We start from the raw sequence: 25,200 nt of genomic DNA, 5'->3' as shown, positions 1-25,200 counted from the left end.
AGACGGTCTACCATTCCGTTAATTAACTTCTGCATTCCACTCCACTCAAAAATCAATCGAAATATACAGTGTGACTCTACGAAGAGATTTAGTGTCGTGGCTCTGTATTGCTAGTTGCAGACCCAAGACGCGGAATTTATGTGTTTTTGATGAAGAAAACTCGTTTTAACTGTCACGCGAGCCAAACATTTCCATTTATTTTCGTTTCGTTGATTCAAGAAACTCCTCCAGATGTTCGTAGATGAAAAGAAAAATGGGGACAGCTTGTCGGAAGTCGGCGCTTCCATAAATAGCCCTGTCACCTCGAATCTTCGCATCTCCAAACCGTTTAATCTCGAAGTAGCAATAGGAAATTCGTCGCGATTTGCGTTTTGGATGGCGTGACCTCAGGATGGAGTCACCTCCGCCCACCACACGTCGTCTTCGCGTCCTTTTCCCAGTTACATCTCCAATTCCGCGCAAGAAACATCGCGCAACTCGTGGCCAGCGGCCGGGGAAATTTCAATTCGTTTAGTGCTCGAAGAGTCGACTCAGTGTAATGTTGGTGTCCGGTAACTGAAGAACCATTTCGAAACGGTGCTCGAAACTTAAGTGCATTGATAATGTGACACGATGTGTCCGAAACTAGGACGCGCAATAGACGTACAGGTCAACTAAAACGTGGCAATTTACTGTTTTCTAAAAGGTACAAGAACAAGCTTTGTTGGATTTCTGTTGAAAGTTGTTTGCGTTGTCCTCTTTATTTCAGGTGTGGTTTTATCGCGTTATTAGTGATTTTGAGTTTGTTACTTGGAATTGGTATTGTTCGTTCGCTTTCATTCACTACTCTCACTAGAAACTAGAAATCTCGATTATATAAAAATGATTCATCTGAATGTGGAATTTCAAGTTGTGTAACAAAGAGATTTTCGTGTTGGAACGGACAGGTGGTCGAGAAATTCATTATTACCCATCAATAATTTACAACTATTGCATTCTTTATAACGAGCGTTCATTTTTACCTCGATCAGGGACACTGATGGGAAAATCAACGACTGTTACAACTCAAGACTTTGCTTATTACGTGTTTGTTTCCACGAATGAATATTTTATTACGTAAAAATAAAATATTTATTAACATTTAAAATCTAGAATGCACCTGTCAGATTACCTGTTTTTTGACAACTCTTATTTAGCAATTGTTTACATTGCGCTGAAGTAGTACGAGGCTACTTTGAAATAAGCAATGTCATTATCATTACTGATTGAGTTACATGTAATTGTTATCGTTCTGAAGAAACATAAACCATTAAATACCTGAAGAGAAATAATTCATTGCTATTATGGTTGTCAATCACTTCAGTGTCAAGTTTTTGTTCATTTCTGTTGTTCCCAAACAGTGCTACCAACCTGTGAAATAAAGAATTGCGTTGGTATCTCTGATTGATTAGTGTCAACACTAGTGTTTCCCTCAAAAAATAAAACTTCCAGCAGTTCTGGAAAAAAAACGAAATTTTAGTCTACTCATTAAAGTTAAGTTGGCAGCCCCTAGCGACTTTTATCGGTATCAGTTGGCAGCAACAGCGTTTGACGCAAGTGACATACGTAGAAGCTAATCGTCTTTTTGATTAATTTGAGATGTTCGCTACTTTCAATTTTCCCCCAAAAACAAAAATTTCTAAAATTTGACTTTTTTTTCTAAATTTTGTTTGGTAACGCTACAAAATTTTTTGATCTACTAATATTGAAAAAATACGAATTTTTGTCCCGAAAAATCTCAAATTTGTTTTTGTTTTCAATGTTTGATGTAGGTAAATTAACACGTCTCAAATAATGATGACATCACCAAATTGCCTTGACATTCAAATTATAAGAATTAATTCAACAGAAAATTTTGGAAATTTTTGCTTCATCTCAAAAGCAAAAAACACATTTTTTTTTGTTCTAAAATTTTGTAACTGCATAATTAATTATCATGTCGGAATTAGCGATAAAACTACCGGAATTAAAAGATTAAAAGAAAGTTTTGGGTTCTTCAAAAGACAAAAATTTTCAAAATTTCTCTATTTTAACACAGAATTTGCTCATTTTTTAATTTTAACTTGCATTTTTTCTTCCTAAATGCATAATTTAATAACAAATTTAAACAAAATACAAGATTTTGACAAACAGTGGTTTCAATGTGATCATCTTCTCTATCGCCTTAGTGAATATTTTACCTCCAGTCTGAAGGATAAGGAGATTTAGCAAACCGTGTCACTCATGTTTGCGTTTACGGAAATGCGTCTCTGCTGTCTCAAATAACATAAAGCAATGTCGCGGTGTCGTAACGACGAATAAGATGAAGCTAGCTGAGGAATTACAGAAATAGAAAACGTTGTCTCTAGAGCCTAATTCAGTTTAATTTAGTGATCTCGTTAAGGAAATAAATCACAGTTGGTGTAAATGCGCTCGCAATTTGTTCGACCTTGGAAGAATAATCCCAAAGTGCGCGAAATTCAAAATCTGGCGAAATTCGACCTCAAGATCTTCAAATCGCCGGACATATTTACAATTTTTTATCCTCTTCTAATAACATAATTGCGCGTTGTAAACTGAAATCAACGCAAACAATTCAATTAAGAAATCAAATTCCCCCAAATTCGCCGGTTTTAATAACAGTTTTTTGAAATATCAGGGTCAAGCTAATTGACGTCAATGCGAAACAAGAGGCGAAATTTTTCCTTCGAATTACACTATAAATTTTGCTGAAAGTTTTAATATTTTAGTGGGTGTAGGAGGATCGCCACCTACGCGGTGGCGGCGGCGGCGGCGGCGGCGGTGGTGCACACGTCTACGTCAGCGTGAAAACCGCATTTGCTCAACGTGTATTTCTACTAAATCAACAATTAATTTATATTCACACCATCTAATTTTGGATTACTCTGCAAAAATAACGATCGCGTGTAAAATGACACCGTTGAGTGTTTTACCCAGTTCGCAGAAAAATGGAAAGTAACCAACGCGTTGTTTACGTGTCAAAGGTGAGAAAGAGTCAGTGGTGCCACGTCAAAACTCAAAAGTCACTAGAAAATTCCTGCAATGTCCACCCAAGGTCACAAATTTTGAAATGAGAACTGGGTTTTAGGGTACAAAAGACGATCGTGGCAGTTCTGCCAATGATTGTGACAAAATTCAATTTCTTACCGTTTTCCGACAGCTTTCACTTCACTCGCACTTATTAATTACAACAAATGTCAAAATGTCAAATTCTGGCGGACACTGCTGCCAACCTTGTCTCTCAAAATTTACAAAGTCGAATTTAGAATGCGGCTTTGTGATTGGTCGTTTAGCAGAGCGAGTTACACTATGCTGATTTTTAAAAACGCAATTTCTGAAAAACGTCAAACAAGAACTGTCAAATTGTCGCAAAATCGTGAAAACATCAGCAAAAAATTAGTTTTTGTTATTTTTTGTATCAGTTCCTCTCCTGCGTAAATTTTTGACAATTCTTGGTTGTGAATCAGGCTTCCAATTCTTTAGGGAGAAAATTAGGGGAAAATTTGTACGAAAATTGAAAAAAAACCGTTTCCCCTTCAATACGTCAAAAATCCCTAGCCCTGGCAACACCGGAAGAGTCCCTGAGACTTCGTTCAAGTTGGTAGCTCTGTTTTTATCTATTTCTCATGTGGAGTGGTGTTTGGAGTCACCTCCACGGCAGGTCTACCAACTGTAGCACTTTTTTCGAAGGCCACGATTACAAACAGTAATTAAAATTGTAAATAGGAGCCTATAAGTAAATTTTCCTGTTTTTTTTTTATCAGTTTTAACAAACAATATAATTTTCAGTGAAAGTCTTACGTAAATGACGACATAGTTCGTTCCTGAAGATGCTCACGCTATCATTAATAATTAATTGTATACAATTAGAATTAATTACAAACAACGAGCTTCGAAACGATTCTTAATTGAGAAAAACAAAACAATACACGTCACTTCTGCATCATAATTACTATTTTCTACGCTACGTGACGTGTAAACAACCCTTTATCCAGTGGCGTACTTTCCCGACTTTTCTTTTTTCCGGGCTCTTAGCTCCGATGATTGATGACAAAATGTCAGCACGGGTTAATCTGTCATTACGATAATGATCGCTAATTGTGTTCAACATGCAAAAGGAAACTTTTTGCCTCGCATGATTCGAATTAAATCATGGTTTGATTGGTACAACCTTTGACTCAAGAAACGGCTATTCAGAGGTAATTGAAATTGTTGGGTCAACGTCACGATGCAGTTTGCGTCAATATAAAGGTTCCGATATTAATAAATCTATTATTTGTGGAACAAGAGCGGGAACGTGGGGGTTTCAGTCGAGCGGAAAATTTGGCGGTGGTTTAACTTCGTTTGTGGAATAATAAACATGGTAATTTGATGGAGTTGTTATTTAGAAAAGACATTGTTTGCTGGTTCCGGGTGCTATAAATAATACAACAATGTCTAATTTTAACGCGTTTAAGTTGGCGGACCTGTTCAACTAACTGTTGAAGGCTGGGGATTATTAACTCGCAATAATGGCAGTACTGACGCGATTTTTTGAACGCCAACTCGTAAATAAATTTCACCGCTGCAGCAGCCTTCTAGATCCAGTCAAACAAACGCCGACTTTCATTTACCTATCGTCCGATCTTTCGTACCAAAAATCGTACCATCCCAAATAATCAAGTAGCCTTCATGTTTAATTAATTACTCGATTGTCTAGTGTTTCATCAGCGGCGCGATCTCCTTCCTCAATTTTTTCGTGTTAAATAACAGTTCCGGTTCGGACTGGAAGCTCGATCTGTGATGTAACTCAATTGTAAAATCGACCGAAAGTGAAAGATAATGATCGCCCAATTTCCAAAGGAAATATCTCGCCGCAGATGGTGTCGCTCTCGAAACGAAAAGAAAAAAACCAACCGAACTAGCAACTCTCTGACGTCAAAGCTTGGGATTTCCAAGCAACATCCGAAACAGGAATGTCGCTCTCCTGCTGCCTCTCGCAGGACAAAGCGCAGGTGCACGTTACCTTGAATTTCGGTCAATGTGAACGAGTTCAAGGGCGAAAGTAAGGGATGATTTATCAAGGACGCACGCGGGCGGTGCGATAATTGGAATCTGGTAATTAGAATTGTACATTTAGCTGATTAAAGTACCTAGAATTGCATTATTGTACATCAGAGTGTGGTGCGAATAACGTTCACTTTTCAATCGAGTTAGCGACCTAATTCCTGCGGAATTTTTGGTGACTTTATGACTGGTAAAGTAGTTGCAGGTACGTTCACTTTGCGATTTTTTTTTAATAGACTAAGCGCAGTAAACTCAGGTTTGGTCCTTTTTTTTTGGCGGCGAGTGTAGTTGGAGTAATCAGTTCACTGACTTTGGAGGTTAGAGAAACCATAAATAACAGTGATTTTAAAATAGATACGTTGGTAAGACTGACCGAAAAAACTACTTCCAAGAAGACCCTGAAGAACGCTTTTCGTGTTGTGTTTTTTTGTACACTAAACTGCATAAATTATTGTAATTGAAAAGAGACGTAATTAAGGGGATTTTGATTGACAAAAATTATAGTTTTTCAACGAAGGTAAACACAAAGGTCACGTGCAAAAAAATAATTATTCATTCAGAATATAGTCATTTGGATTTTTCCTTTCGAATTTAGTTTTATTACTGTTTTTGTGTTGGATAATTAACAATTTTATGCCCTGATATCAGTAAGTGGACAAAATGGAAAACACACGTCAAGGAGCAATTATTTTTATAAATGTTTGTGAGGTCCGTTTTGATCATTAAATTATTTTAGATGTTTTAGAGTCACCGAAGATTATTTAATTCTATGAAATTTCTCGCTTATTTTTGGAATAAATTTGCATTATTCGGTCTCATTTTACGCAGAATTTCACGCAGAATCCAAAACTGGGTGAATTTATAACGTACGCCAACAAATAATAGAGTTATGGTCATTTGAATTTTTGAAGATTCGAAAATATCTTTGCTCTATATTTCGGAAACTACAACAGATGGAGAGATGTGGTTTTCGCCATCGTTTTTTCCGCGATTTTCCAATTAAAAATTCGACCTTAGATTTTCAGAAAGTCGAAAATTTGATTTATTTTAGGGGTAAATTTGTGATATTGGGGCTCATTGTACGCAGAATTTCGCGCAGATTCCAAATTCGCGGTGTTTTAAAAAAACAAAAATTCCTTGCAGTTCCTGAGAACCATGAAATAACCCACTGAGCCGTTATTATATAAACTCTTTGATTGATTTTATCACCTCCGTGAACTTTCTAGATGCACTATTGCCATTTGACGAGTATTTTTTCCACAATCCGTTCTGCATATTTCCTGTTAATTTACACTTCTCACGTTCAAAACAAACATAAGAAATCCATTTAACAAATTTGCATAGTGCAATCGCCACTTTTCTTCTGTTTCTGTCAACTCAACATCTTACGTCAAACCATATTTGCGAAAGACACGAAAAGCGCCCGGAGGAGGTTTTAACACACAAAGGAATTCGATCGTATTACTTTGGAAACTCTGTCTATTATCGTTTTTCCTAATCCTCCCTCCGGGAAACTCCGCTGTTTAACCCTCTCGAATTTTCCAGGAGCGCTAGCCCGGCATGCCCGCCCTCCGTCTCTTCGGCAGGAAATGGTTAGCCGCCTCTGACGACCTCGTTTTTCCGGGTTTATTCGAAATTTTCGTCCGGACGTTATGGTGAGATTCTTATTATTTTCCTTTGGAGTTACATAATTAATTGCAGGCTCATATTGATCGTCATCGTCCACGTAAAATACTACGATTCCACATGGGAATGCACACGTGGGGGAGATTACGTCCGCGCCTACATAATCGGGATGATGGCCCTTCTTAGTCTAGTCATCCTCGTCCTTGTGGCCTTGGTCAATCGGAGCGCCAAAGGATCAATCACGGACGAAGAGTCCCGGAAGCTCGTCCCGCCCATTTTACTCCTAAAGTTGTTCCTGGTTATTCCCGAAACGGTGCTGAACGTTTTCGGGAGCTTATGGGCCTTCTCCAAGGTTCTGGTCGTGTGTCCTTACGAAGGCCACTTCTCCAGGACGGTCATAGAAGGTACTTTCCCCATTTTTCCAGGACGAATCTTCAATCTCCAATTTGTAGCTCTGGTGGTGTTCAACTGGGTCCTCTTCGGGCTCGCCATCTTCGGCCTGGCTCTGATTTTCGATCCGCTGGGCTCCCGCCGCTACCACGAGGTGCAAGAGACACCCAGCGCCGGCGAGTCGCTCCGCCACCGCAAAGTCACCAGTATCTGGCAGCGGCGCTTCCGTTGGGCCTTTTGCTGGGTGAAATCCGACGAGCACGGCCACGAGGCCTTTCAACAAGTCGCCGCGTTACTCAGCGCGCTCTTCAGGAGTACGGATTTGGTCCCGTCCGACATCATCGCCGGGTGTGTGCTTCTCCGCGTCAAACAGAAGAGGGAAACGCGCGAGAAGAGGAGGATCCAGATGTTGTCGGATGACGATCCCAAATACACCACAGGTTGGTTTGTTAGTCAGAGTTGCTGAAGACTCTTTGTAGATGTTAACAGGATCTTCGCGATGGCTCCTCGATGGATGAACCTCGAGAACGCGCGACATTTCTTGCGGTTGTCCATGGCGGCGTACGGATGGCCGTTTGTGATGTACCGCTACTGCGGCACCGGAATCTTCCGGTTGATGAAGGAAGTGACTTGTTGTTCTTGTTTTCGGGTAAAACGGACCGTTGTGACGGATGATAATTGTTGTTTGTGCCATCTGGCGGGGGTTAAACACATATCGAAGATCCGAGAAGACGACATCCTCTTCGCGTCCTTCAGAAACCACGTCTTCGAGGTACTTCATCTTCTGCATCACCCTTGAATCAAATCTTTCGTTTTTAGTTGCCGTTTTGCGTCATCGCCGACCACAAAACCTCCAATATCGTCATCGCCATCCGCGGCTCCATTTCCCTCCGCGACATGTTCACGGACTTGACGGCGACTTCGGAGAGGTTCGATGCGGAGGGCCTCCCTCCGGACACTATGGCCCATAAAGGGATGATGTGCGGGGCCACCTATGTCGCCCAAAGACTGAAAGAAGTTGGAATACTGGACAAGGCCATCGCCACGTATCCAGAGTACGGCCTGGTCCTCACGGGACACAGCTTGGGCGCCGGAGTCGCGTGTCTTCTTGCCCTCAAAATCAGACACAAGTATCCTGATCTCAAAGTGTACGCTTTTTCGACCCCAGGTAAGCCGATTTTCCCACATATTAAATTCCTGAGAACGAATATTAAAATGGAGCGAAATTGAATCTTGAAGATCCTCTTTGTTTGTATACACGCGACCAATTTCAGACCGTGAAATCTAGTAGCTGCTGCGGTTAACTGGCCTACTATGCGCGGGGTAATCGATAATTATGGAACTATAATTAGGTGCAGACATGTTTACAAAAGAATGGAAATAGTTATTTACAGTGCAAGCGCGGAAAGGACCTCACAGCGTGACGAGAGTGTACTTGGGGCCATCTTTAAACGTCAACATTAGTAAAAAAATTGAATCAAAAATGAAAATTTTTAAATTTCCCGCTCCAAATTTCGAAAATTTTGTCATTGTGTTACGTCGCCTTATGCCTAAACTCACCTTGTTACTGCAAATATGCGTTTCCAAAGCACTTATCTTGTCCGTACGATCCGCACACTAATAAATTTGAAAAGTTAGGTTAGTTTCGAAAATTTTTCAATACAGTCGGTTTAGGTTGCAAATGATTACTTTAACGGTTCTTCTGTTATTAATAATTGGTTTAGGGTGCAAATGTCCACTAAGGTCACAAATTTCAAAACTTTTATGGTATAATTCGTTTCGGTTGCAAATGAAATGTTGCAAATAGGACAAAAGACGATCGTAAGTTCTGTCATTGGAAGGCGTTGAAATAAAATTATTTGTTACCTTTTTACACAGCGGTTGCTTTTGAGGACAGTTTGACTCCACTTAGAACATGTTTAAAGGCACTCACTAATTAATTGCGTAAAATTGATGCACAGGAATTTTCATGCAAAAACTGTCAACTGTCAAATTCCGGGCAGTTATGCCAACTTTGTTATGTTAAATTTTCCAAAGTCAATTCATCAAAAGTAATGCCAACCTTGTCATCCTTGAATTTCCAAAGTAAATTCATCAAGATTCTTACCTTAAATAATAAAATAACTGTAAAAGTAGACACTTTCAACTTAAACTAACAGTATTTTTCAAAAAACTCAAATTTTCGATTTTCGGATAATTTAAGAAAGTATTCTTAACTAAAAAATCGCGAGAAAAACGATAGCGCAAACCGCATCTCAATATCTCAAATAGTTTCCGAGATATCGAGGACGAATTGTTTTGAACCTTCAAAAATTTGGCCATCTGCCGACAACCCAAAAATTCAAACGGCCATAACTTAGTTATTTGTTGTCGGATCTGAATTTAAATTCCAGATTTGAATTCAGCGTGAGATTCTGCGTAAAATGAGTCAAAAGTTATTGAGTTTACCTACGAAATAAAGAAAGCATTGACCAAAAACTGTTTGGAAGTGGTCATTTTGGGGTGATTTTCAATCACTATTTTTAATGTAAAAACGACGTTTAATACCTTTGTATTATATATCATTCGAAAGAGGAGCTCGAAATCTATCTACTGGCTCAATTTGAGATCGATCAAGCAAACGGTTTACGAGTTATGGTCAAAAATAAAAAAATTGAAAAATTTTCATCGTTTGAGTCGCAATTTTTTTTCTCAAAAAATCGACTATCGAATTTTGGCCTTTTAAGCACTTTTTCTAACGTAAAATGAGCCGAGAAAAACGATGCCGCAAACCGCATCTCAATATCTCTAATAGTTTCCGAGATATTTAACTTTGAAAATTGGGAAAAATGAGAAAAAATGAAAATCAACTATCCGAAACTTTGATCGGCCATAACTCCGTTATTTGCAGTCGTATCTGAATTTAAATCCCAAATTTGAAATCTGCGTAAAATTCTGCGTACACTGGTGTATAATAACTCAAGTTTACTCTAAAAAATAAGCGAGATATCGATATGAGAAGTTTGGCCATAGTTTTAGTCATAAATTTTCGCGAAAATTTGCAAATTTCGACTATTGGAAAATCTAAAAACGATTTCTTATGTAAAAAATCGCGAGAAAAACGATGCCGCAAACCGCATTCCAATATCTGGAATAGTTTTCGAGATATCGAGCGTGAATTGTTTCGAACCTTCGAAAATTTGACCCTCTGGCGACAACCCAAAATTTCAAACGGCCATAACTCGGTTATTTATTTACAAATTTTAAAAAATTATCATGTTTTTGGATTCAGCGTGAAATTCTGCGTAAAATGAGACCCAAATTTGTTGAGTTTGCTTAATAAATAAACGAGGTATTGGCCAAAAACTGTTTTGAAGACGTCATTTTAGGGTGATTTTCAATCAATGTTTTCAAAATGAAAACCACGTTTAATAGCATTGAATTATACATCGGTCGAAAGAGGAGCTCAAAATCTATCTACTGGCCAAATTTGAAATCTATAGGACAAATAGTTTACGAGTTATGGCCAAAAATAAAAAAAATGAAAAATTTTCATCGTTTGAGTCGCAATTTTTTTTCGCGAAAAATCGACTATCGAATTTTGGGCTTTTAAGCACTTTTTCTAACGTAAAATGAGTCGAAAAAAACGATGGCGCAAACCGCATCTCAATATCTCAAATAGTTTCCGAGATATTTAACTTTAAAAATTAGGAAAAATGAGAAAAAATGAAAATCTACTTTCCAAAACTTTGATCGGCCATAACTCAGTTATTTGTTGTCGGATCTGAATTTAAATCCCAGATTTGGAATCTGCGTAAAATTCTGCGTACACTGATGTATAATAACTCAAGTTTACTCTAAAAAATTAACGAGATATCGATATCAGAAGTTTGGCATAGTTTTAGTCATGAATTTTTGCGAAAATTTGCAAATTTCGACTGTAGAAAAATCAAAGAACTATTTCTTATGTAAAAAATCGCGAGAAAAACGATGGCGAAAACCGTTTCTTTCCATCTGCCGTAGTTTCGAAGATATTGAGCATTACAAATTGTACACTGTCGTCTTTTGTACCCCAAAACCCAATTCACACAACATTTGCAACCGGAACTAATCACACGATGAAATTTTAGAACGTGTGACCTTGAGTTGACATTTGCAACCCAACCCAACTTAGAAATTTCGAGCGGGAAATTGGAAATTTTAATTTTTGACTCGATTTTTGAATACAACTTGTAAAAAAGTCCTGAAATTCGCCTCTTTTGCAGCTGGTCTGCTGAGCCGCGACGCCGCGCGGCTCACCGAGAACTTCATCTTCACCGTCGGCGTGGGCGACGACTTCGTGATGCGCCTAGGAGTGGACAGCATCGAGAATTTGAGAACTGGAATAATCCAGACGCTCCACGCGAGCAGACTGCCGAAAGTGAGTAAACTTCGAAAAACGAGTATGAAGAATGCTAAATTAACAAGACAGCCTTGGAACTGGAATACGACGTACTTAAGATCTAGCGTGCTCTGACGATGTATAGTAGTGAAATTTGGCTATTGTTGCCGAAAGTGTATCGAGGTCATGTTGGTACCAGTGGGGTTAAAAAAGAGCCGTTATTATCGTTATTATTATCAATGTCAACGTGTTATTTTACGAGTTTTATATGTATTTACATGAACATTACACTTTGTCGTTTAAAAAGACTAATGACGGAGTAATAACGATGATAATTTAATTGGTTTTTTCTCCGCCACCGTCAGATAATCGCTTAATGTTAAAAAAATCAGTAACCACGAGCGGTAAACGACTAAACTTGAACTTTTAACATACTTTGGCTATAAAAGGTAACGAACGTATTAAATCACGTTGGCACTTTTATCAAAAAAGCAATTTGCGATTTCGTAACACTTCTACTTTTAGTGCGCAAAACACGAAAATGCACTATCATAGTGCAATAGAAAAATTATTATCAACGTAACGTGTAACCAACAATTTAGCACTTATTTCCAGGAGATTTATTGCGTCACAACTATTTTTATCCTTTTTTTCTAGTACCGCATTTTGCTGAACGGCTTCGGCTACGCGCTTTTCGGCGTGCCGTCCGGCGACTTGGAATCAACATGGCGGGACGAAATGGCGACGGTTCCAGGCAGGTCTCCTCTCCTGGATCGGTCTATTCCAACAGTGGCAGCTTCAACGGTACTAACTTTTCTAGAGTTAATCCAAAATGACGGTTCAGTTTCAGGAGGCCGCTCTGTTATCTCGCGATATTAGCGTTAGAAGATTTTCAAAAACTAGACTGTTTACAGCTGGCCGCATTTTACATATAGTGGGTAGGAAAAAGACCAAAGCGGAACGAAAAGCCGGGACTGGGGGACCAACCTATGAGATGAGATGGGCCACTGCTGAGGATTTCATGGAACTTAGAGTCATGCCGAGGATGCTACTGGACCACTTACCCGAGAATGTCCATAAGACTCTGGACATCGTTCTGAGAGAGCAAAGAAATGACAGCGAAATCGTTTAGGTTCTACTATGACATTCCTGAGGATACTACTCGTAGCACTGTATTTATAATATATTTTTTATATTAAGATTCTTATTGTAAATAAAACATATTTCTTACAAGCCCATTTTGTGTCGCCACCACTGGAATCCCTACGCCGCTGCGTGCGGTCTCTCAAAACCCGAAATCCCCGCGCCCTCGTCTTATAAAAAGGCATAAATTCTATTCTCGACCCGAAATTGACTCCTTTCCAGCTCTTTATTAATAGAATTCATAAAAACGGCAAAAAGTTCAACAACTTTGCGGGAGGTTAGAGATGGGTGCGCGGCCCATCTCCCCTCAGAAGAAATAAACACGGAGAGAAACTCTCGTGGTGGTCCTGGTGGTGACACAACATTAAACGACGCGCCGATCGTAATTTCGCCCCCACCGTGCGTAAAATCATTCATGTTGGAGGTCCCACATTCACGCGCGAATCTCTACACGCACGCGTCAATTTTGACATTTGACATTTGACAATTGTGTTTTGGTGAATGAAACAGCCCCGGTGCGAAAGGGGGCTGCCGGACGTTTAAAGTGTGGGAAAATCGTTGTATTGTGGAAATTTACAGTTGTGGTGATGTGGGAAATGCTCACTAAGAACTGACATTCTCACGGACTGAGCGTGAGTACCGCCGCGACTGTTATTTCTGTTTATATTCACAGATCTGATAGTGCGATTCTGAGATAAGTGAAGTAACTTTCCGACAGTAAACATCGTTATCTGTGATTGTAGAGTAACAATGTTGACATAACCTTAAATTTCAGATGGTGGTGAAGATGCAGATGAAGCGCAACGTGCGGATTTTGCTTGTGGGGGACCGGGGCGTGGGGAAAACCTCCCTAATTCTCTCCCTGGTCAGTGAGGAGTTCCCTGAGAACGTCCCCACGAAAGCGGAGGAGATTACGATCCCTGCGGACGTCACCCCCGAGCAGGTCCCCACGAACATCGTGGATTTTTCAGCGGCTGACCAAACCGACGAGAATTTGAACGAGCAGATACAGAAGGCCAACGTGATCTGCGTGGTGTACGCAGTGGATGATGATGACACCATCGATAGGATTTCTTCTCACTGGTTGCCTTTGATCCGGCAGATCCACCCCGACAAACCGTGTCCTGTGGTGCTCGTCGGGAACAAAATCGACCTGGTTGAGTACTCCACCATCGATGTAAGTCTTCGCGTGGGGTGTAAAAGTCTGAGGGTGTTTTATAGGGTGTGTACCCCATCATGGACGAATTCTCGGAAATCGAGACGTGCATCGAGTGCTCGGCTAAAACCCTCAAAAATATCTCGGAGATGTTCTACTACGCGCAGAAGGCGGTGCTCCACCCCACACCCCCAATATACTCAGTGGAGAAAGCTGACGTAAGACCCCAAACTGTCTTTTTGTCCCTCCATTAATGAACTTCGCAGCTCACGGAGGCCTGCAAGAACGCTCTCATTCGCATATTCAAAATCTGCGACCTCGATTGCGACGGACTTCTCAACGATATCGAACTGAACAACTTCCAAAGTCGGTGCTTCAACGCGCCTCTACAACCCCAAGTCCTTGACGATGTTAAAGCCGTCTTAAGGAAGAACATAGATGACGGTGTTAGCCACAACTGCGTCACTTTGAAGGGGTTTCTTTACTTGCACAGTCTTTTCATACAAAGGGGGCGCAATGAGACGACGTGGACGGTGCTGCGGAAGTTTGGGTACAACGACAGCCTGAATATGAGCAAGGATTTCCTTTTTCCCAAGTAATTAAAAAAAAGTCATGTCGTAACTAACACTATCGCGGCGGTTTCGACGGATGAAAACTTGATATTCGAGAGATTTGACAGTTTTCGCTCAAGAAGCGCACATACGTTCTAAAGTACGTTTTTTCAGCCTGAAAGTGCCGTCGGGTTGCACCACCGAGCTCTCCCACAAAGGCCACCAATTCCTCACCCACTTATTTGAGCGGTTCGACAAAGACCGCGACCACGCCTTGTCCCCCCAAGAATACGAGGAGCTCTTCTCCACATGTCCAACTCCGGCGTGGCCCCCTGACGTCAGTGCCATGTTGCCGACCAATGAGCAAGGTTGGATCACCTATCAAGGCTATATGTGTCAATGGGCCTTAATGACCTTGGTTGATTTACCTCGAACTTTTGAGTACTTAGCTTACTTAGGTTATAACATATACGAGAACGAGAGTCAAGTCACCGCAGTACAAGGTACCGCCTCCTGTCACACAAAACTCGCTTCTGATTGGTGTGTTTCAGTCACGAGAGAGAAGAAGATTGATTTGGCGAAAAAACAGTCCAGTAGGAACGTGTATCAGTGTCACGTGATCGGACCGACGGGGGCGGGGAAATCGAGTTTTTGTAGGAGTTTCATTAGGTCACCTACTCAAGTAATAAAAAATGTTATAAAAACGAAATCTGTATTACCGGTTGTAGCAAAAAATCCCACATTTGGAGAACACGGGGACGCCGACGTGCACAGTTAATGCAGTGCAAGTTTATGGACAGGATAAAATTATGGTTTTGCGTGATATCAACGTTCGGAACGTCTCTGATCCGCTGTTGCCCCACGAAGTTCAATGCGACGTTGCCTGTTTGGTGTACGACGGCAACAACGCAAAGTCCTTCGAGTACATAGCTCGCATCTACATTGTAAGCCCCCTCAATGGAAACTGTTTTATCTACAAAGCACGACTTCATATTCCCACGAGTGGAAATAAGACTGTTGTAGATAAAGCTTAGTATTTAATTCGAGTATAATGGCCATATTACACTAGGATGATTGAAAAAGCGCTCCTACAGTTTAAAAAACGCTGAAACTGTAAAAAAAAGGTGCCCTTGGTTCAATAAGCACGGTTTTGTGTGTTAAAAACCTCATCGTTGTGTAATATGGCTACTATTATACGCTAATGTGCTATTGTGAGGTTTTTTTCCACAGAAATACTTCGCCGAAAGTAAAATCCCCATTTTAATAGTCGCGTGTAAAAGTGATCTGGAGGAAGTCAAACAAGATTATTTATTACAACCAGCGACTTTTTGCCAAAAGTACAAAATCTTACCGCCTCAGACGTTCACCACCAAGGGTCACATGAGGAAAGATGTTTTTGTCAAGTTGGCAACAATGGCGGCTTTCCCGTAAGTTTGACCGTTTTTTGTTTTGCTCTAGTTTAAAGTTTTACCAGTCGGTTTCAAGCGGCGTGGATTTTGTTCTACAAACACAGGTTGGTTGATGAGTGTTTGTTGATTATCAACATCTTGAGTTGATGTTTTAAGTTGCAATTAGATGTCTGTGTGAAGTTTCGGGGTGGGGGGATGTATTTATCCGGCTCAAAGACCAAAATTTCAAGGGAAAAAAATGAAAATGGCGGCGTATTAAAACAAACAAAACAACTTCTCTAATGTACCATCTCCTAAGAGTCTTTTATTTTTTCAGTCCTTTACGTCGCATGGTTCATATGTTACTGTTACGCCCACAACCATCCGAATGGTTTAGTCAGTTCTACAGGTTGCTACAGTTTATCTTGAATGTTGTTTCTTTCTTTACTAATATCAGCAACCATTGTCATACTAATAAAAGAAGAAAAAATAAATGTTGTGCTAGTTGGTAGAACCGTTTGCATTTTTAACCGTTTTGTTCTCAGCATGGCTAATTTCGCTTGTCGCATGTTTGTCATTCCACAATCTTGAAGCTTGTCATGACTATTTATTCCCGTAGGAATCTGAGGGAGTTCGGGATCATCCCCACCGACACCAGGACGTGGTGGAAGGCAGGATTAAGCTTGGCAGCAGTCACAGCCGTGGGATTTATTGTGGCCAAAGTCTTACACACTTCAGAAAAAGTCAGATAGCTGTGCAGTACCAAAAAATAAAGTCACTATATCAGATTGAAACTTTCTTGTAGCAACTAGTACTAAATTGTAAGTTAGTGTAGCGCGTTTGTATAAATTGTGCTGAGGAAATGAGGCAAGGGACAATATTGTCGTGAAAGACTGTATATACTGTTTGCAGAATGTTAGATTGTGGTTTTTGTTTTTAATAAATCACGCAGGCTTCCCCTTCAGTTTGTGTCAATTGTAAAACAGTGGTACCAACCTTGATCAGTAAAACACTCTCTTGAAAAGTTTAACCTTTATTAACTTTACATTAGAAGAAGAATCCAAGGATTTTGCCTCCTAGATGTTTCCTTCTGGCTTCCTCATGATCCATAATACCTCCACTTGTGGTCAACACTACGTACCTAAAACAAAATCTGTAGTTCCAGCACAAACACTCGGAACCTAACTTACCCAAACTGACGAGACGGCAATAAGTTATTCGTCCACTTTTCAATATGCGTGATGGGGACGTCGAACCGCGGGGAAATAACCCCACATTTGTTTAGCCTTCCGGTCAAATTCACGACGATCTTCCCACTTCTATGGTCATCAACAATTTCAAATTCGCCGATATAACCGTGTTTCATCATCACAGTTAAGAATTTAATGATCACTTTGGAGCACGGCCTGATCAAAACCTGTCTTTTGCCCCGTTTTTCCGCATTGTTGATGGATTTGAGGGCATCACTCAACACGTTCATTCGCACCATGGCTGCAACAAAAGTTAGGTTACGTTTGTTTCACTTGGCAAAAACACAATAAAATTGGGTAAAAACGGATGGGATGGACACCTACGCCCGTGGGAAAGACATTTCAAGTCATGGGGGCTCGCGTGCACCACCAAGGAGGCTAAAAAAGGGAAACATGAGCAACTGTCAGTCGAGTTGTCAACAAAGCGAGTTTTCACACAACTTACCGGGAAAATCGGGAAAAAAGCGACAATGGAGCGTTGAAAAAGGTTTCGGGAATAATTCTGAGGCGATTGTAAGGACCGATGGTCCAGAAAAACGTAGATTACCTGCGATTTATTTTGTGTTTTCGGGCGAGCTGCTCACGCTCTTGAAACACTCGAGAAAAGGAAGTGTAAACTGTTTTACCGACCGCGGGAGCTGGTGATAATGACACGGCGCGAAATTCAAATCGTTTATTCAAAGAAAATTACAATACATCAAAGAAATTAAACATTACGAACGAAAATCAGACGCAGTGTTTTTTGAAAGGAACACTCTTCTCGCTTCCTGGAGAATCAGCCTGGAACACCACCGGAGGAATTTCTTCGTTCTTCATAGAGAATTTTACGTTTTTAACAGGCTGAAGCGGCGATCTCTTCTTCTCGTCAAGTTTGGGCTCTTCTTCATCCAACGTGATGGCAACAAAGCCCATACTATCGACATCTTCCTCCGTGTTCTTCTCCAACCGCAGCATGTCGTCTTCTCCGTAGACGGACGTGGACATCGCGTCAAGAATCTCTTCTTCAATTCTTCCCTTGACGCTTTCGTTAGGTGCCGGCAGCCAGAACTTCTTCTCCTCGGGATTAAGCGGCTTTGGATTACAGTTGAGGCAAATCCACATCGGCTTCGAGGGGTTGCTGTGCTTCATCGCGTTCAGGATCCCCCAGCAGTCTTCCTTGGCGCAGTAGTACATGCTGGAGGTGTCGCACTTGAAACAAGTCCTGTAAACTGGCTGGGGGTTCCTGCAGCTTTGGCACTTTGAGTTGGATTTTGGCGCCACACCGCAGGGGAGTTTTTTCGGGGTCTTGTTCTCTTTATTCATTTCATTTTCACGGAATTAGACACTGAGATGGATATTTTAAAGGGAAATGCCGGTTTGAAGCAAGAACAAGGCGGTAAAAAAGGAGAGATAATTTTTTTCGGCGTAATTGCCACTTTTTGGACAGATGTTGGAGTGGTGGCTTATCTCAAATTTTCGTAATTCATCAAAGAATTAAAAATGACCAGTTTTCAAATCGAATCAAAGCCGCGTAATTAAAATCGATTTGTTGTACTTTCTGATAGTGTTTTTTCGGTATTATTTCGACTTTTTTCCAAGTCATTATCCACAATAATTAATTAAACTCTAATAAAAATTAAGTCTAATAATCACACTAATTACAGTACTAATTAGGAATTAAACACGCCAACTTGTTTTTTTTTTCGAATAATAAAAATCGATCAAGAGTGCGGCGGTCAAAACAAAATTCTCCTTCCGTTTCAAAATTCCGAGTTTAATGAGCGTCGTTTAACAATTTCCCTCGTGAATAATGAAGGAAATCGATAAAATTCGATAAACAATTAATTCCGTTCGTTTTCCGCGCGTTGGCAGCCCTGCCGCTCGCAGCGCCATCTACCTCATCAAAACTCGAAAGAGCGGGGATTGTTTCCGCAAAAGTTTGTTGTTGTGTGTTCGTGGAGCGGTGCAAACGTTCGTTAAATGTCTCCGTTCGAAAACTCGCGCACGAACAGGATCAGCGAAGTTTTCCGTGAAAATCTCGAGGAAATTCCCTAAAAGCAGCAGTGAAGTGAGTGCGGGCCGGAAAGGAACGATGTAAAAGTTGGCGGTGTTGAATGCATCTACAGGTGGTGTCCCGGTGAAGTGTTGTTAGAAAAGTGAGTGCATCATGTAAATTTCGGAGCGATTTCTTACGTTGAAACTGTTAAAATGACCGTTGGTGGACGGGGGACCAGGCTTACAATGGAAGAGAAAGAAAGGAAAACGAAAGGAATGCTAGGGATCAGAACTTATTTATTTATAACATATTTAATTAGTATTCCACACGAAGCTTTAGCTGGTGAGTACTCAACGACCTTTCTTCAGCCTTTCTGCTTTATTTAGTCTATGTTACCATGGTTACTTGACCAATTGAGAGATTTTTAACGAGTTTTCTAACTAATCTACTAATCAAGTCGGTATCTGTCAACGCGAATTCCAAAGCGGGCCGTGGGAAGAAAGGTGGCTGTGATTTTTCTTCGGCAGTTTGACAGTTATGTTTACTCAGTTTTGCTTCATTTTCGAACTTATTTTGGACGCGTCATCGGTCAGAACCTTGCTTTCCATTGTGAAGAAAGGTGGCCATGGATCAGGTATACACGGTGATTACCTTTTATTCATTTTATGACTTGTTTCCACGTTCATTTTTTGTCGTTTATCCGAATTTGATTTAAACCAGAGGGGGCTTAAGAGGGAACGAATTCCGGTACACAAAAAGTGGTTAGGGTTACCTTATGTACAGGGTGGTCATGAAAGAAGTTGCGAGCTCGAGAGATAGGAAAAGTTTCTAGAACAATCAAATTTTCTGCTTCAATTGTTGAGAAACCATTACAGGTTGTGTGCGATAACAGATAAATGATAATGGGCGTGAAGTGTATTGCGGTTTGTGTTATTCTTAGTTAATAAACTGAAGGTGGATTTGTCACGTTACCTGTGCTTTTTACCTAAGATGCAAAGATGGCGGCGTTTTTAATTGTTTCAATATGTATTGGTAATAATTTGATAATAAAAAATTATTACATAGAACTTGGAGCAGGAGTTACTAATATCAGTAGTATCGATTTTATCTATAAAACATAAAAACCCTTTCAACGATAATTAAAACAATAATACCTAAAAACTAGTGTGGTGGGACTTGTAATAGATATTGATTGATTCAGTTGTCAACAAATTTTGGATTGAATTTGTCTTCTGATTCTATATCCGAAGCCCGTTTGCTCCAACAGGTCAGGATTCAGAGGTATTAGTAAAATAAGTTGTTTTTTGCCAAGATATTTGAGAAAAAATGTCGAAAAACGGTTTTTTTTTAAACTTTTTGGCACTTTTCGTAGAACTCGAAAGTTAGTACTTACGCCATTGGTGCCCCCTGGTACATGAAGAACGAACAAGCCCACATCCATTAGAGATGGCATTCCGAAGATCACCAGAAGGCACTCCGAGAAGACAGCGGAACACGAAAACCTAACAGTTCGGCGGAAGCAGATAGAAGAACCCACTATGAGGAGATTCAAGAAGTCAAGACCGCAGAAGCAAAGCCACCAAGAGAGAAGAAATCCACCACCGAAGAAGAGAATCCAGTCTTAGGAAATCAGGGGAAGTTAAAAGAAATCACAAGGAAATTAGTGGAACTTATAATAAAATCACAAGGCAATCAGGTGAAGTTGGGCGAAATCACATGGAAATCAGCGAGGAAATGAGGGGAAGTTGGGCGAAATCAGCAGGAAATTAGGGCAACTTACGCGAAATCACAAAGAAATTAGGGGAAATTGGACGAAATCACAAGGAAATTAGGGGAACTTACAAGAAATCATAAGGAAGTCAGAGGAAGTTAGACGAAAACACATGGAAATCAGGGGATGCTAGACGAAATCACAAAGAAAACAGGGGAAATTGGACGAAATTACAAGTAAAATTAGGAGAACTTACAAGAAATCAGAGGAAGTTAGACGAAATCACAAAAAAAATTGCCGAAATTGAACGAAATCACAATTAAAATTAGGGGAATTTACAAGAAATCATAAGGAAATCAGGGGAAGATAAACGAAATCGCAAGGCAACCAGGGGAGTTTTATCGAAATCAGGAGGAAATCAGTGGAAGTTCTACGAAATTACAGGGAAATTAGAGGAACTTATAAGAAATCACAAAGAAATCAGGGGAAATTGGACGAAATTACAAGGAAATCAGAGGAAGTTAGACGAAATTACAAGTAAATCAAGGGGGTTAAACGGCAAGGCAATTAGGGGAAGTTAATCGAAATCACATGGAAATCAGGGGAAGTTAGACAAAATGACCAGAAAATTAGGAGAACTTACGAGAAATCACAAGGATATTAGGGGAATTTACAAGAAATGACAAGGAAATCAGGGGAAGTTAGACGAAATCACAAGAAAATCAAGGGAAGTTAAACGAAATGACATGGAAATCAGGGAAAGCGAGCTGTATGGCGTTTTTGAGAAGTATTAAACTACTTTCTTTTCGCTGATAAGGCCAAAAGACAAATGACATGTATTAACACACTAAAAACAAATGTATTTTGAGTGATTGTTTCTTTTAGATTAAATAAATCTCCCTTTCATTTAAGACTCTTATTTATTACCTACGTAAACGAAAAAAAAAAAGACGACGATATAAGCAATAAAAAACGCAAAACAAAACAGTTTTTTAAAAGACCCGAGATCAACAATTACCTAAAATAACCAAATGTAAACATTCCGATGCTCAAAAGCGTTTTTATTCGAATCCACGAACCCACCGAAGCGCGGTTTTTGTCGACTAATTGTGTAACAAAATTAATTAGTTCTCTATTTATTGGAAATTTAATTTGAGGAAGCCAAAAATGTCAAATTTGACACGTGGCCAAGTCTCACTTTTAAATCCCAGTTGATTGGAAAATTGTGCAAATACCCGAAATGTACCCCAAATCCGTCAGAATCAAAATAAAAAAATCGTATTTACCGATGACACGTATTGATTCCTTATCGCCTTTATTAAATACCTGCCGATTTCTATATAGCATTGTGCAAAAATTGAGTTATCTAAAATAAACATGAGATTATATGAACCTGTCGTTCCACAAATCGCATTTTCCAGTTTTATTTTCAAAAAGTCGTTTTATTAATGATGCATTTCCACGGTTTTTTGCTAAAGGTTTTATCACCGGGAAATTGCAATTTGTTTGCATCTGAAGCTTATAGAAAAATATCATATTTCTAGACAGGAATCGAGTTAATTGATATTGGAATCGGAAGCAGCGAGCATCGAGAAGACACTAAATTAATATTGAGAAGAGTCATTAGGAGACGTTGTTCGTCATATAGTATAGAACCGGAATTGACTCCTGTGCCAAAAGTATAGCATTAGTTTTGCCTCCTATCTTTCAGTCTATAATTAGGGGTGGCGTGCTTCAAATTCGTTAATTTTTCTGGTTTAAGATCACCGATACGCTGAAAATTAACGAGGGCCAATAATTTAACAAAACAAATTAAATCGAGCTACTAGATTTCGTCGAATTCGAGCGGTTGCAACACCGAATTTCCATTTTCAATATCTATGAGTCATCCGTCAAAGTCCTTGATCCGTTATTGCTTTTTTATCTTTCAATTTGCCCCAGATAACATCTGTACGTTCCCTACAATCCCATAGAGAACTGTATTGCCGACAATTTTGCTTTCACTCGATCTTTAAACATTGAAATGAAGCGAAATTATCCAATCGGATTTATCTCCTCTGGTCATTGTTACATCGCTCACATAATTGTCGCATTTAATTTACATCGAATTTACACGGGAGGTGCGTAATGAACTGGTGGTTCGATCGTTTAATAAAAATTATAATTATCGAGAGGTGACGTTGATTTTTATCGGACCATTGAGAGTGGGGACACTATTAATGTATGCCCCGATCAAGTTACATGAGGTGGAAAAATGACAGGAAACGAAACATGTGATTGTAATGGACAAACAATGGAACGGAGGGAAAAGTAATGAGCTGTTATTTATGTCAAGTCTTAGATTGACAACTAATTTTAGCGATTACTATTTTTTTAACGATCAAGTGGGCTTAGTTTTCTCCTTGGATCACAGTTTAAGACAGTAGCGACAACTAGACTAAAATTGCCAAAAAAACTACATTTTTACTGAATTGTAGTGACAGGTCTCTCAATATTGTTGTCAGCAAACTTGAAAAAAATAAAGTAACTATGAAGTCACTACGAAAAAATGGCTTTCTGATGACGATTTATACTGTGGACAGTTGAAAAATGAACTGATGCTTTCTTGTTTTGGTAGTTCTATTGTGATCGTATTGTGGGAAATTGTCGGTTTTAGCTTCTTTGTCAACTCTACCAAGTTATAAAATTGTGGAGCAAACGATACAAACTTTAGAGAAATTAATTTTTATTGATCGATTTTTAATTAAATTTGTAATTTTGGTAGTTCTAATGCGATCTCAACGAAATTTGGACAGATTCTAGTTTTTAGAGGTGCAATTTCAACAGTTTGTGTTATTTGTTTCCTGGACGTTGCATTATTAAGCCTCGTTTGAAGCGTGTTGATATTTGATAAATGGCAGCGTCTGAAATGAAATAATGCTTTCGATTGTCACGTAATAACCGCCCGGACACAATAAGTTGAAAGCTAAATATGTACCCATAAATTATTAACCCGCAAGAATCGAAATTGAAGGAAAAAAGATGTTAATCTCCACTCAGCACATTATTACCTCCCGCGTTAAAATATAAAGTCCAGGTCAGCGAATTAATAAATATTTGATCACGAGCTATTTCAGCCTCAAATCAAAACGGATGTTATCCCCTATAAACAGTAGGTTTTGTAATAAAAACCGAAGGTCGTAAGATGGCAGAATCGTAATCCAAGTTGGCTCGGTCTCGGTGACTGGTCACATTCCATAGTTGCAGGTATTTCCTTTGTGGCCGCTCACCTCATTCTCAGACTGCACTAGGTGGTACTGAGATCACCTCGACAACGTCACACTCTGACGCATTTTCGACTTGAAATTTTCTTTCGTTACGTTTTCATTCGATGCAGATTTCGTGGCCGAGTTAACAACACGAACGTAAATAAATTGACCAACACTTAAATTAACATGGAAGATAACATCCAGACTGAACCAACAAACTCACTACTGGGCAATAAATTGTTCAACATTGTTTATTTTGAAATTATGGTGCAATTAAAGCGTGGTTTACACGATTTAGTGGATTGCTGGCTCATGTGGGTGGCATTTGGAGAAAGCTGAGAGGGATTACGACCTGATTATTCACTCAAATGGGAAAAATCAAGTGACAAATTTGACGCCGAAAAAGTCGAATTTTATTTGCGAGATAAGTGGGCTATGATTTATTCAAAATCGACAATTTATTAGGAAAATTATATACAGGGTGATTCGAAAACATTTTTTATTTCAAATGGAACACACTGTGTCTTATCACAGATCACGTAAAATTAAAATTTGTGCGATTTAACGAATTGTCACTTTACCAAAGCCTGCTTAGAAAATGGGTAAAAATTTAATTTTTTTTTTCTTTCTAAAAGTTGACAGTTTTTCTTTAAAAACCATTATGAAGTGTGTTAAATTAGAGAATTTTATAACAAGAGAAAAGAATTTTAGATTTTTTTTGAGAGTCAAGTAAAAACCCTTTTTTTATTAAATCCAGATCTGTCAATTTTAACTTTATATCAACGAAATTTAGTGGACTTGTTGTTTTGGATGCGTTTATTGATTGTACTAAATTAGACAATTTTAGAACACAACGGAGGAATTTTATGATCTTTTAGATCCAGAACGAGCTAAAAATTCAAATTTTTACAGTAGATTTTGCAAATTCGACAGTTTTAATGTCTAAGCTGTGAAATTTGAATGTCGTCGTCCTTTAAAATCGTTTATCAAGTGTGTTAAATTAGAAAATTTTAGAACAAAACCTAAGAATTTTTCCAACTATAGTCGGAATTTTATAACTTTGGTTTAACCCCGCCCACATGAACAAATGACGATTTGAATTTGTCGAATCAAGAAATGGCTAGCCTCCTTTACTCAACATAATCAAAAATTTGACGGCTTAAGTGTTACACATGTCAAGAAGATGTGCGGTTTTGCCAGAATTCAATTAATCGTGAAAGTTTCATCGATTTTGATGGTGTTTCATCTTCTAATGTGTGGACATTTCTACCCCGACTTTTAGCAAATATCGACGAACTATCAAAATTTTGCAGAGTGAATCAGACTTTCAGCTAAAAT

At 39.3% G+C, this 25,200-nt stretch overlaps 4 protein-coding genes across 13 annotated transcripts in view; 3 read left to right on the top strand and 1 right to left on the bottom strand.

Moving 5' to 3' along the window:
• Positions 1–421: 421 nt before the first annotated feature.
• On the top strand, positions 422–12,678 carry LOC148169174 (diacylglycerol lipase-beta-like). 3 transcript variants are annotated; one of them, XM_088044689.1, is made up of 9 exons: positions 422–685; positions 6,610–6,719; positions 6,766–7,094; positions 7,143–7,520; positions 7,560–7,852; positions 7,900–8,248; positions 11,325–11,479; positions 12,098–12,244; positions 12,285–12,678. In XM_088044689.1, exons 2-9 carry the CDS (start codon positions 6,625–6,627, stop codon positions 12,570–12,572), a joined length of 2,034 nt encoding a protein of 677 aa, XP_087900815.1. In that variant the 5' UTR covers positions 422–685; positions 6,610–6,624; the 3' UTR covers positions 12,573–12,678. The 3 variants fall into 3 exon arrangements, with proteins under 3 accessions (XP_087900815.1, XP_087900817.1, XP_087900816.1); XM_088044691.1 differs by having other exon boundaries at positions 423–685; positions 12,291–12,678; XM_088044690.1 differs by lacking the exon at positions 422–685 and adding an exon at positions 5,183–5,269.
• A 331-nt stretch (positions 12,679–13,009) lies between these two features.
• Miro (mitochondrial Rho GTPase) lies at positions 13,010–16,642 on the top strand. 5 transcript variants are annotated; one of them, XM_088044692.1, is made up of 11 exons: positions 13,010–13,215; positions 13,359–13,760; positions 13,805–13,957; positions 14,006–14,334; positions 14,465–14,793; positions 14,842–14,972; positions 15,019–15,234; positions 15,521–15,717; positions 15,765–15,803; positions 16,016–16,087; positions 16,298–16,642. In XM_088044692.1, the coding sequence occupies exons 2-11, from the start codon at positions 13,359–13,361 to the stop codon at positions 16,428–16,430; spliced, it is 2,001 nt and encodes a 666-aa protein (XP_087900818.1). In that variant the 5' UTR covers positions 13,010–13,215; the 3' UTR covers positions 16,431–16,642. The 5 variants fall into 5 exon arrangements, with proteins under 5 accessions (XP_087900818.1, XP_087900821.1, XP_087900820.1 ...); XM_088044693.1 differs by having other exon boundaries at positions 13,208–13,300; XM_088044695.1 differs by lacking the exon at positions 16,016–16,087.
• A 53-nt stretch (positions 16,643–16,695) lies between these two features.
• Positions 16,696–17,568, bottom strand: LOC148169172 (small ribosomal subunit protein uS8A). 2 transcript variants are annotated; one of them, XM_088044732.1, is made up of 3 exons: positions 17,476–17,568; positions 16,869–17,169; positions 16,696–16,819 (listed from the first exon to the last, which is right to left on the bottom strand). In XM_088044732.1, the coding sequence occupies exons 2-3, from the start codon at positions 17,165–17,167 to the stop codon at positions 16,726–16,728; spliced, it is 393 nt and encodes a 130-aa protein (XP_087900858.1). In that variant the 5' UTR covers positions 17,168–17,169; positions 17,476–17,568; the 3' UTR covers positions 16,696–16,725. The 2 variants fall into 2 exon arrangements, with proteins under 2 accessions (XP_087900858.1, XP_087900859.1); XM_088044733.1 differs by lacking the exon at positions 17,476–17,568 and adding an exon at positions 17,374–17,443.
• Positions 17,569–18,823: 1,255 nt separating this feature from the next.
• sdk (sidekick cell adhesion molecule) overlaps positions 18,824–25,200 on the top strand; it is a 58,933-nt gene continuing 52,556 nt past the window's right edge. For all 3 annotated transcript variants that reach the window (XM_088044679.1, XM_088044678.1, XM_088044677.1), the window contains exon 1: positions 18,824–19,245. In XM_088044679.1, coding sequence (XP_087900805.1) covers positions 19,116–19,245 — 130 coding nt within the window. In that variant the 5' untranslated portion in view covers positions 18,824–19,115. The remainder of the gene's footprint in view (positions 19,246–25,200) is intronic.

The sequence above is a fragment of the Gnatocerus cornutus genome, chromosome 9 (genome assembly GCF_029298725.1).
Source record: "Gnatocerus cornutus isolate USDA-ARS CGAHR chromosome 9, icGnaCorn1.1, whole genome shotgun sequence".
Classification (NCBI taxonomy): Eukaryota; Metazoa; Arthropoda; class Insecta; order Coleoptera; family Tenebrionidae; genus Gnatocerus; species Gnatocerus cornutus.
Note: the sequence above shows the minus strand (reverse complement) of the source record. Positions and strands in the feature narration are given on the sequence as shown.

Excerpts from the sequence above, each read along its gene's own strand:
- LOC148169174 (XM_088044689.1), top strand. The coding sequence starts at position 6,625 with ATGCCCGCCCTCCGTCTCTTCGGCAGGAAATGGTTAGCCGCCTCTGAC. Across the intron at positions 6,720-6,765 it reads ATTTTCGTCCGGACGTTATG|GCTCATATTGATCGTCATCG; the intron begins GTGAGATTCTTA and ends AATTAATTGCAG. Across the intron at positions 7,095-7,142 it reads CTCCAGGACGGTCATAGAAG|CTCTGGTGGTGTTCAACTGG; the intron begins GTACTTTCCCCA and ends TCCAATTTGTAG.
- Miro (XM_088044692.1), top strand. The coding sequence starts at position 13,359 with ATGGTGGTGAAGATGCAGATGAAGCGCAACGTGCGGATTTTGCTTGTG. Across the intron at positions 13,761-13,804 it reads TTGAGTACTCCACCATCGAT|GGTGTGTACCCCATCATGGA; the intron begins GTAAGTCTTCGC and ends GGTGTTTTATAG. Across the intron at positions 13,958-14,005 it reads ACTCAGTGGAGAAAGCTGAC|CTCACGGAGGCCTGCAAGAA; the intron begins GTAAGACCCCAA and ends TGAACTTCGCAG.
- LOC148169172 (XM_088044732.1), bottom strand. The coding sequence starts at position 17,167 with ATGGTGCGAATGAACGTGTTGAGTGATGCCCTCAAATCCATCAACAAT. Across the intron at positions 16,820-16,868 it reads TTGCCGTCTCGTCAGTTTGG|GTACGTAGTGTTGACCACAA; the intron begins GTAAGTTAGGTT and ends ATTTTGTTTTAG.